The sequence below is a fragment of the Meleagris gallopavo genome, chromosome Z (genome assembly GCF_905368555.1).
Source record: "Meleagris gallopavo chromosome Z, MGAL_WU_HG_1.1, whole genome shotgun sequence".
Taxonomy (NCBI): domain Eukaryota; kingdom Metazoa; phylum Chordata; class Aves; order Galliformes; family Phasianidae; genus Meleagris; species Meleagris gallopavo.
Window position 1 is genome coordinate 62725719 of NC_139435.1, and position 12015 is coordinate 62737733.

At 39.8% G+C, this 12015-nt stretch overlaps 1 protein-coding gene across 3 annotated transcripts in view; it reads right to left on the reverse strand.

The window, feature by feature from the left end:
• Nucleotides 1-12015, reverse strand: part of MCC (MCC regulator of Wnt signaling pathway) — a 197812-nt gene that overhangs the window by 146193 nt on the left and 39604 nt on the right. Inside the window, exon 1 of one of the 3 annotated variants that reach the window (XM_085214549.1) lies at nucleotides 3950-4584. The exons of the other annotated variants lie outside the window; for them this stretch is intronic. Within the exon in view, the coding sequence (XP_085070675.1) occupies nucleotides 3950-4006 (57 nt within the window). The 5' untranslated portion in view covers nucleotides 4007-4584. Of the gene's footprint in view, nucleotides 1-3949; nucleotides 4585-12015 lie in introns of those variants that run through there. 3 annotated transcript variants of the gene reach the window in all.

The following is a 12015-nucleotide window of genomic DNA, read 5'->3' on the forward strand; positions in this document are numbered from 1 at the left end:
TTGAAAATCAAATGCTGAAGGGACAGAAAGCAGATCAACAGGACAATGACACAAATGTAGCCAGGAACTATATGGCAGACTTCTAAAAAAAAAAAACTCCTATAAAACATAACAGGCTTTTATACTGAGTTTATGAATTCAATTTATGCTGTGTTGCCAATATATATTCTCTAAAGAATCATAAAAAAAAATAAAGCGAATTAAATTGAATTCTTTTGTAGTCAGAGGAGGAATGTATATAAAATTTGTTTTACTTGTACTCCCCAGTCATAAACCTGCCACTCATCTTGCATGACAAGGTACTGCACTCGCTAAGGTCTCAAATATTTTCTCCACTGTCCCATTCACTAGATCACTGATTTAATTTCCATTCTACATCTCTGTTCCTCCCATCTCTGAATAATTAATTCCACAAATTTTGAACTCTTTCATTCTGCCTATGTATGTCCTATTATTTCTAATAAAACAAAACATTAAAAAAAGATGCATTGCAATATAAAGTGTATTTAAAAAAAAAAAGGGCAAAGAAGAAAGAGAAGCACTTCAGTTACACTGGACCAGAGATTCAATTTTCTACAAAATGACTTCAATAAAATACTTAGGATTTTATATTAGGATTTCTAATGGGAGGAAATCAAGTTGATCAGCCCCTCCAATAGGCTGTTTTGGGGATTCTGGTCCCCATTTGATGTATCCGTTACCTCCATGGATTTATCAGCTTCAGGCACGGTTGATAGTTTGTCTATTATATCTTCTTGTTTGTTTTCCATTCTGTCCAGCTTTTCAGCTACCTTTGTAATGGCTGAAACACAAGCTCGCAGAGGGCTTAAATGTAACTCAAAGTCTTGAAGTTTATTAACCAATTCACTTATAAGGGGTCTTCTTTCCCCTCTGCCATACATTGCTGCAAATGTGCTGGCGTACCTTTCTGGTGCGGTCTTTGTGAATGTACGCCACATGTTTGGTGTACACCTGACTCTCTCGGGATCATGCTCTTGGTCTGGCTCGTCAGGAATGAAATCGGGGCTATGTAGCATTTCCACCACAGCATATTCTCTTAAATAACAGATGCCTTCTTCCATATCAGCCCATTTCTTTTTCTCAGGCATCAGATCATCTTTGAAGGGGTATCTTTCTTTTACAGCTAACAACATCCGCTTCCAGAGGGTAAAGGCCTGGTTCTGGCATGTACTAATACCTCTGTCAATGGCTGAGTCCCTAGCAACGCCACCCAGTTGGCGAGCTTCTCTACTATCCAGCCACACACTGTTGGCCCCATTGTCCCAACATCGAAGTAACCAAGTGGCAATAGGCTCATTTGGGTGACGTGAAAAGTCTTTTCTCAGACTTCGAATTTCATTCATTTTCAGAGATCGATCAACAATGGTAACGATATCTTGCTCACCTCTTACTCTTTCGGGACTTCTTGTTGCCCTCATTGGCGCCGGTGACCGTGGTCTTACTGAGGGCCCCTCCCCTGGACTTAGGGGTGCTTCTTGTGGATCTTGGAGCCACTCCTCTGGACCTCTCTCCTCTTCTTTCTTCTCTTCTAACTGAGTCGAGATTCGTTTCATTTTCCGTCCTCTTACAGGGGCAAGTGACATCAATTGTGGTGCTTCCTGTAGTTGATCAGGTTGGTCAGTTCCAATGCTCTCATCCTCCAGTTCAGCTCGGAGCCTGTCTCGTTCGATTATGAGAGTATCTAGCTCAGATTGGAGGGTGTCTTGTTGAGATTGAAGACTGTTGAGTTTGGATTGCAGGGAGTCTCTCTCAATTCGGAGGGCATCTCTCTCAGATTGGAGGCTGTTTCTCTCGACCAGGAGACTCTCTCGCTCATTTTGCACTGTTTCCCTGAGACTCTCCTTTTCAATTTCACAAACTCTCTCCCTCTCCAGGATAGTATTGAATAAGGCCCGGTAAGCATTAGCCAGGCCCCAAACAATTTGGGCCTCCTCAGATCTTCCTGAGTCACGACATTCCTGTCTCAAATATCTGTTTAAATTTTCAGGGTCTTTCAGGTGTTCTGGAGTAAAGTTCCATGACACCGAAGATTTCCATCTCTCTAAAGTCTCACCCAGGCCTCTCCACATTCCCTGCCACTCAGTATTTACTGGTTTTGGGGCAGACTTCCTCAAAATATAATAAATACTAATAATAAGTGAAATGGTGAGCAGTACATTCACGGAGATTAATAAGGTGATCAGGTGAGCATTGAAAATCCGCATAAAGAATTCAAAGGAGAGGCTGGAAACCTGCTTAAGAATCCCCAACCCTGTAAAATTAGCAGCTCCCTCTGGAATGGTATGCCACATAATATGCAGATGCCACATAGTTATTTCCATCCATGTTTTCAATTGGCTATATATACCTATTGCTCCATAGAGCAAAGTGGTGAACTTAATTAAGGCCCAGTATGTTTTTAGCATTAAGAAAGAAGAGACAGTGGCATGCAGCCCCTTAAAAGGCAGTTTCAGTAGAGAAAGCATTTTTTCTCTTTTTTTTTCTTTTACAGAAACAAGATAGCAAGGCTCAAAGTTTACAAATATCCTAGAGTATTGGCCGTCCGCCTGGACTTTTCAAGGTCACGCTTTCAGACAGTACTGGTGAAACAGATAAACTTTCCCAATGAAGCTGTCTGAGAGCGGAGAGAGAGATTTGTTCAAAAAGCTAAAAAGCAACTGTTGCCCGCATTCTCCACCAAGAATGTCAATGGTTTACGGGCTGGTTCGGCCCGGTTCCGTGACTAGAAGGGCGGAGGGATCCGCGGATCCGCGCCCCCGGAAAAAAAAAGAAAATAAGGGACCCCGAAATAATTGAAAACAGTGGCAACAATCTGAGGTAAAACAAAGTAATTTACTAAATATGGTATCAACAGAATTTTATAAGGAGAGAGAATGTGAAATTGATAGTGGATCGGCCTTACCACAACGCTGAGATGAGAAGCGCAGGCAGAGAAGCGCAGGCGAGAAGCGCAGGCAGAGAAGCGCAAGCGAAGCAGCGCAGGCAGAGAAGCGCAAGCGAAGCAGCGCAGGCAAAGAAGAGAGCATCAGGTGACCTTGCCGGGAGTTATATCTCCTCGTTGACCGCAAAGCCCCCTGGGGAAACGTAGCTGCTCTTCTCCTCTGGACAGGCACCCGGAACTTGAGCATCAGCAGTCAAACCCCCAGTGCATTGCATGATGTTATGATGTGGAATACCGATAATGAAAAATCATGAAACCATGACAATTACTCAAATCAGTGGTTCTCAATACAAGTAAACTCATAAAGAGGATACATCTAAGATTTTTCATTAACTGGCAAGATATACTACTTATATTTATTAAGTATCCACATAACATTTGATACGGCTTTAATTTCTGACTTATTCAAAATATTAACAAATGTGTTATACAAAAACCAGACATACTCATACCTATAAGAAATAACAGCTGACTAGAGTTTGCAAGGGAAAAGTAGAAAGTTTCCCATGGTTTGCTTTCTTTTAAGCACGGAAGGTAATATTCATCCAGTGTAAAGGAACAACAACAGCTTGGTTAAATAGTCAAACACAACTTTGCCAATGCTGTTGTCATACCAAAAAATATTTGTCATCTTCCACTAGCCCAACTCCCTCCTAAATTAGTTAACATCTGCTTAAAATCAACTGAGATCTCTGCATTTCACCCATTGTAAAGATGAACCTTGGGCATAAACACAGCTCTTGGGAGGTAAGGCAATCTCTGCTGCATGGTAACAGGAAAAAGCATCTTGACATGATTGCATCGTTTGCTTTTCACCACTTATTCAGTCTAAAGCAGTAAGAAAGTTCAGGTCATTTCCTCACTGGCACAGCAAGTTATAGCAAGTTACATATTCTATTAATTTTTAATTGCACTGCTTGCAGAGTGAAAGCCCAAAAGGGGAGTGTTTCTTTTTAAAGCACAAAGAAGGACACTGAAACTGCTTACCTCACTCAGCTCTGCAGGAGAGTCATTTCCATATTTCAAAGCAACTCCAGAATTCATGATGAGACTTCTCAGGGCTTGATGATTTCTGCAGGTTTTAATGCTTCGAAGATTTGTTTAACCCATTCAATACTTTCTTCTCCGATTTTTTTCTATCGAATATTCTGCTCTAGACAGCCATTTTTACTCCACATTAACTGTTAACATTAACAATCAAAGACCTTCTAAAAGAGCCAAACTAATTTTCACTTCACATATAATCCATTGCTGCTAGTGATTTGCTAATACCATGGAGGGCTCAGAAAATCCCAGGAAGAAGCTGCTTGCCTAGATCCCAAGGCTGCCTCAGTCCGTCCGCAAGTCGTGCTTCACGTCTGCTGTATGTTTTATGCTGCTCTTTTCTGCAACTCCATTTAAGGACACCTCAAAGCGTTGCTTAATGTGCTCAGAACAATTTGGTGAGCTTTGCTCAAGTTTACAGAGAAATAAAAGGAGAGAAGCTACGGTCTTCAGTGCTCGGGAGGGAGAAGAAAAGAAAGCTGCTGTCTCTGAGACAAGCCAATGCTGCACTTCACGCTGAAGTTTCCCTTTCCAGCGAGCCCGGAGTTTAAGTGGTTTATGATCAAACACAGCTGTCTTGCTGCTGGCTAAAGAGCGCATGGAAGGGGCGGTACTAAGCTGAGAGTGGGAGGGAGAGTGCTATAGAGAGTTCATTTTGGAATTACAGCCATCTTTCCAGCTTTTTGTATACTAATTACTGTACCAAAACTATAAACCTAAGCAAGTAACAGGAAATGCCACCTGGACAACAATGAAGTTGAATTCCTACTTCCTTGTTCCCACTAGCAATTCAGTAAAGAAAGCTGGATGGTTCTGAGCATGGGAGCTGTAAAGATTTCAAAAGGTAATAGTAAAGCCAAAAGCACCTTTAGAAAGCTGCAGATTTTACATAACACACAAGCATTTTACAAAGGCTTTGGGGTGATGCTACATAAAGAAGAAACCATTTGCTTTCAGATCCAGTAAGAAATCTAGAAAAATCCTTAACAAGATAGATGTCATGTTGTACCCACTGCAAGAACAAAAAAAAATTCTTTTCCCACTCCCTCTCTCCCCTAGAATCTAGTGGCAGTCCTAGATTCTGCTGGATTATGTTACACTTGTAATTAGGGAATGCCATACTCTGCAGCTGAAACTTTCCTGATCATCTTACTACGTTTTATTACAAGAGTGCCAAATCCTGAAAAGAGTTCAAAAAATTCATGAGAAACAGGAATAAATGCGATATAAACCATGGCACAATCCTTGCACCATTGCAAAAATAAGCAGTCCAAAAGTTAAATTTTTAATATCAACCAGAGATTTTAATTTCTTCTCTTTTAATCTTAGATGAATATCAGTATGAAGACATAACAATAATTATTCCAGATGACAATAAATACAAAAAGTGCATTAAGAAGGACTGAGACATAACACATATATACTAATTCATGATACCAGAGATAATAATCATTTTCCGGGCTCCTCTCCTTCCCCAGATACTTCCCCAATACCTGTAATTGGTTCAGGGGGGTAAGGACAATGCCACAGTCTCCTTGCAAACATTTTCCTTTTATTCTCCAGGTCTATTTTCACACTACTTGTTTCTTTCTTCTGTATTCTGTATACTCTCATTTGCTTTTAGTAATCTGTACTTTTGATTTTGCTTCTTTTTTTTTCATGTTGACCAACCACTGCTTCCAGCTCTCATTATGTTCTTAATTGAGAGTATCTTTTCAGCTTTACCTTCATGTTCCATTCCAACTCTACATTTAGTGCGTCTCGGTATTCCTTATTCATCTGCTTTGTACCTGACGTTTCAAGTTACCTTTCCTCAAGTAATGGCAAGAGGCTGCACTGCTCTCTGCTGGCAGATCGCTGCTATCTCAGCCACCAGAGACCAATGTCACAACAGGCAGACAGCACCAAAGAGGCCAGGAACAGGCAGAGTTCTCTAGACTGCAGGGTGGAATAGTACAACCGGGTAGTTTTATGTACAGATTTCCTGTGCATTAAAAATGTTGTTCTTTATAGTGGTTCTGTATATTGTCTTACCTCATTTCTCATACAAGAGAAAAAAAGCTTCAGTTCAAAAGCTCCTGCAGCTGATACAGTGCATTTTAAAACATTTCATCTTTTCCAATCTCTTTCATCTTTTCCATCTCTTTACCTTCCCAAACAGGAGGGTAACAAACTTTTCTACACTTTACATCAGTATCACTACTAACTCCTATACTCCCTCATAACTGCTTGGAATTCCATCTGAGTTTATCTTTGTACAATTCTGGCACTTGTGTCAAAGGTTCATGAACGCAGGCATGACCCCAGAATTATCTAAGAATAAGGACTTCAAGGGCTGGGCAAGCCCTCCAACTTGCTGAAGCAGCTGGAGGAGTGTGAGAAATTGCTGGCTATAAATAAGTCAGTGGTGTGCTGCCATCCTCATGCTGATAAACATCGTAAAGGCATTGCTGCAGGGAGGGATTGCAATGCTTTGTCCTTATGGCCTCACTGTTGGTCACCAAGGGTAAACCACCCACAAGAAAGGTGAGAGTGAGTGTTGGGTTGCCATCTCTTAGAGGTGTGAGCCTGTCTAGGGCAGCCCCGAGTGTTTTCAAGGCCTCCAGTGCCCAGAAGCATGTCAGTATACAAGGACATTGAGGTGCTGCAGCAGTTTCAAAGACAGGCAACAAAACTGGTGCACAGTTTGGGGAATATGCCCTACAAGGAGCAACTAAAGGAACTGGGGCTGTCTAGTCTGGGGAAGAGCAGGCTGAGGAGAGACCTTATTGCTCTCTTAAAATACCTGAAAGGTGATTGCAGTGAAAGCAGGGCTGGTCTCTTCTCCACTGGTGACAGGTGACTGGAGAGGGGGAAATGGCCTCAAGTTGTGCCAGGGGAGGTTTAGGTTGGATATAAGGAAAAACTTCTTTACTGAAAGGGTTGTTAAGCACTAGAACAGGCTCCTCAGAGAGGTAGTTGAGTCACTATCCCTGAATGTATTTAAAAAGCATCTGGATGTGGTGCTCAGGGACATGATTTACTGGTGGGTTGTTAGAGTTAGGGTAGTATGGTTAGGTGGCAGTTGGACTTGATGATCTTGAAGGTCTTTTTCAATCAATTCTATAATTCTAAATACACAAAGGAGTTGGAGAAGGTGGAATTGGACTCGATGATCTTTATGGATCATCTTATCCAACTTGGGATATTCTACAATTCTACGATTCAGTTTAAAATTAAAAAATAGTTTTGGTTCATGGGCAAACTAATGAAGTAGTTAAACCAAATGGAAGATAAATTATTTTACTTCAATTCCAAAAGACACCCACTGCAATTGTTACAAGCTGCAATGAGTGGTACACTCAGGTGCACTGAGGATTATACACTACATAGTTGGAAAGCATCAATCATTCTTTAACTTAGTGGGTACTGCCAGTGCCATTTCAATGTGTTCTGAAGTCCTTAAAAACTTATCATGTTTTTCTATATTACAGTGTTAGGTAAGACTAAATACATCATCCCTCCAAGATAATTACATCACAATTTTAAGTACTCATCCAGAATATTTCTAAATATCAGAAGATTCAGAACTTGTTCCACTATGAAAATTCAAATTATCTAGCATTTCTGTGAGTCTATTTACTGATTCAGTGAAAGCATTACACCACAAGATTAAATTCCCAGATAGATTTCACCACTGTTCAGTTTCACTTTTTCCAGATACAAGAGATCTAATGCAGGAGCAAGTACTAAGAACTTCAATGAAGCCAACGCACACTCTCTCTTTGGCCTCAAAAATGCAAATTTTATACTGCCAGAAAGAGAATAGAGATCCCTGTGATTCAGCATGAGAAGAGCCTACTGAGATTAATCCCTATCTATTCCTGACTGTTCATTCTCTCTCTCCTAACTTAGTTCCTCAACTAGGATAACAATGCTCCCTTTCCCTCAATCTAGTGTTTGCCTTTGCTTTTAGCATCTACTTGCATTGGGATGTGCATATGTAAGTACACAGGTGGATGCAAGGGGGACAGGAACATCTGAATACACAGCTGTACATTTCTTGGCCCAAAGGAAGATTTTCTGGATGCCTCAGTTTGTGCTTCCATAATAGAAACGAGAAGGGGTAACAAAAAAAGCAGAATGAACTCAGCTGTCACTGAGGCTAACATAAAAGGGCATCCTCCAAAAGAGTTCTGTCAAGAAAGAGATACTGATCACCCACTCAATCTCAGGGCATTCTGATCAATTACTGCTTTCTCTACCTCTAAAGCACTCACAATGCATACTGCTTGTAGGTAAGTGCGTTTGTACTGATAGATTTTTCCCAAGATAATTTCAGAATTATCCAGTAAAAACCATTAGTGTAGCCAGTTTGCTGACAGTGGATCTAACAATTCTATGGCCACTCTATTCTGTTACTCTTTTAAACCTTTATTAACAATCATTTAAATGTACCAGAGATTTACTGAGGAGTCTACCCTTTAGCCTGAATAATCATTGAGTAAAACTGACATTATCTGTAATAACATTCTTTTGGGACAAGATGCAACTCTTAGAATATGCGAAAACTTTGCATCACCACAGTTATTTTACAAGGACTCTCCCTCACAAGATCTTTCTGTTTCTTAACAGTTATTGTTGCAGGTGTGACCATTGCCATACATGAATTTTCCATCCATGACAGCTGCACATAGAAAGACACAGCATAAAAAGTTATCTGTTAAATATGTTTCAATCACGTTTCTCAGTGCACAGTGTATACCATTTCCTAACAAGTAATTTCACTCTGCACACAACATGCACAAATAGCCGACCACAATTCCAGGACATTTGGAAAAAGCCTTGCTTTGTTTTGTTTAATTATCACTGTAATCAAAATGACACTGAGTGGAATTCACTAAGCAGTTAGTTTGTCTTAGCATCATCTTTATAATTAGAGCAGCACTCTGTACAATGCCCCACACAAATAAATTCCACATTCATATACTGCAAACCTACTACACACAACTTGAGCACATTCTTGTTCTCACTCTGGCACAAAATATACATTGCCAATATTTAAATTTCAATGGACAAATAGGAAATTCAATACAATACTTAGACAATGCTTCCAGACAACTCTTCATTCTACAACATTAATGCACTATTACTTAAAAGGGAGAGGCTAAAAGGATCACAGGTTCTTCTTGATGCAAACTGTTGCCATTTAATGCCAGTGAAGGCTATGCATCTAGGGTTAGAGAACAAAAAATCCAACTCATCTGAAACGACTCTAAGTAACCTTATGCCAAAGAATGAAACTGTCTCTGAAAAACACAAGCAAACTTATCTTCTTTCATTCAATCACACCATCTTGATTAGTCGAAAACATCTAGAATAATGTAATTACCAAAAAGCACTTCAATCAGATGGTCTCACCCCTTCACCTTTCTCCAAATATTTAATCCACTTAAAAAGCCATGTCCTTGACCTGACCAGTCTCCATGGGACTCTACATTTGATCCTTTTTTCAGTCCTCCAGTATTTCATACCATGCAGCCACTCACCAACCTGCCAGCCAACCACTCTCATTTTCTGTCATTTCATCGAAAGCCATCACATTCATTTTGATTCTCTCTGACCCCACTGAGCCTTTAACATAAGGTCAGAACAGGAGGAGGACCAGGGAGTAAGTGTGTGCTTGTTATTAATGTTTGAGATATGTCTGAGAGGGCAACAGGGAAAGATGGCAGCAATTTCTACGCTGCTTTTATCTTGCAACCACCTAATTATCCTCACAGTTCATTTACTCCTTGCTTAAAACAAGGGCATTCTTTGAAGTATTGTTCATGTCATCATATTTCTGCTTAGCTTCCATTCATCATCGAGTATTCCTTCTGTTCAGTCATGTATTCTGCCAGATGCCATGCAATGAGGCAATGGGCACAAAACGGAACACAGGAGGTTACCCTGATGATCAGGAAGCACTTCTATGCTGTGCAGGTGATGAAGCGCTGGCACAGAGAGCATGTGCAGTCTCCTCCTTGGAGATCTTCAAAAGCAGTCCAGATGTGGTCCTACTAGGGATCCTGCTCTGAGTGTCCCTGCTGCATCAAGGGTAGATGGATCCAGAACTCTCTGCCAACATCAGCCATTATGCAGTTCTGTGACTAAGTATAAGGAAACTTCACTCAATTCATTTCTAGCCTCTAAGATCCTGGCAGCTGTTCTGATTTAACCTTCCCAGAAGCAGCCTGTAGTTCTGCGTATTTATTTACTAAGATCATTTTTAATAATATGTGCATAGCTAAATCCTACCTTTAAGATATTTGCAATTCCACTTTAGTAGAACATGTATTTCCTTATGTTTATTGGATGTGAATTAAATATCTTTCAAAAACTCTCACTTACGTAATAATGAATTGCCAGTAGTCCCCTCCTAAGTCTCTACTATTTTTCCCAATCCCTGATTGGGAAAATGAGAAATAAGATATTCTCTTATTTCCATATCTTTTCCTTCATACACTCTTATTTATGGTTCTGTACCTCATTCCCCACCTATGCCCTCATCTGTGTAAACATTCAGGTCTCCCAGCTCATTAGCTGCGTACTTCTCTTTTACCTTAAGACATCAGTGTGTGGTCAGTCTGAATTTACCCTTTCTAATCATAAGTCTTCTCTCCACAGGCTTCTAATACCACTGGCATATTAAACAAATGATTCCCTGAGCTGGACCTGTGACTAAGTGCTCACACTGACACTGAAGGAGACAGAAGGATGATTCTAGCCCCTCATCAGCACCCAGGCATCCCATTTTGACATGCAGGGTCACTATCTCTTTAGAATGCTTAACAGATTAATTGATGAGTACTTTCTGACAATGTGTATATATACGCATCGTGTGTATATATATACACATGCACACACACACACATATGTATATACACACACATTTACGTATGTATAATGTGTGATGTAATGTGTAATGTATATATCAATGTATGTATGTATCAATATTACAGAGTTTGGATTCACTGAAATGTTTTATTTAAAACATTTTAAATCAGATGAATTCCGTAAATGCAAGATGATATCTGCTTATTTAAGGCAACCCTCCTTTTCTATTATGCATATCAGGCAATCAACATCCATGTAAAAAGTAGATTCAGTCATTATTAGGCATCTTTTTAAAAATACACAAAGTAGAAAGATTCAATGTCTTTTTCTCCCCCAAATTATACCTTCAAGTAGGTAAAATAATAGGAAATTCAGTGTTGGAAATTAGAGATGTCTATATTAGGGCACAAATCTTGCTTGTGTACATCAGTGGGGTTCTTATTTCATTATCAGCTCTTCATAGGATAGATACTGCCCTTCCTGAAATTCAAGTAGTTTGTTTTGATTGCTTTCTCCCATGATGAAAAGTAGAACTAACCAACACAGTGCGATACAGCTATCATCATAATCTGTCTCCCGGCTGAGAAATGGCAACATGATTTTGTAGTACCAAATGAAGCAATCATACTGAAAAATATCTTCACAGAAAGCAGAAAGTACAACTGATAGCAAGTATGTGTAAAGAAATATTCCATTTCCTTCGCATTGGCACCAATATTGTTACCCCAAACAGCTAAGCTGACAACCATACATTCATTAGAAAAAAGGAGAGCATAGAGAGAAGCAGGGAATTTGAATGATGCCAGTGTTTTATACTGCCTCAGCTCAATATCCCAAATCTAAGAGTGACAGAAACGGTTTCAGAGAGCAGAAGCATCTTGATGAATTTAATCATGGCACTGATAGATTTCTGTGCAAACCCTGCCTTGTCTCACATGGTTGACAGAATAATGGTTGATTTCTCCATTATAACCAAACAAGCACTGAACTGGAAAAGCACTTTGGAGTCCTTTTTCAACTGTGCTTAGATATATTTTCAAAATTCCTATATATCATGTAAGCAAAACATAAGGGTTTTATATATGTATAAAAGGGCAGAAGTAATAAGTTCTCTCATCTTTATCGTAAATCAGGGTTCATAGAAGCTCACC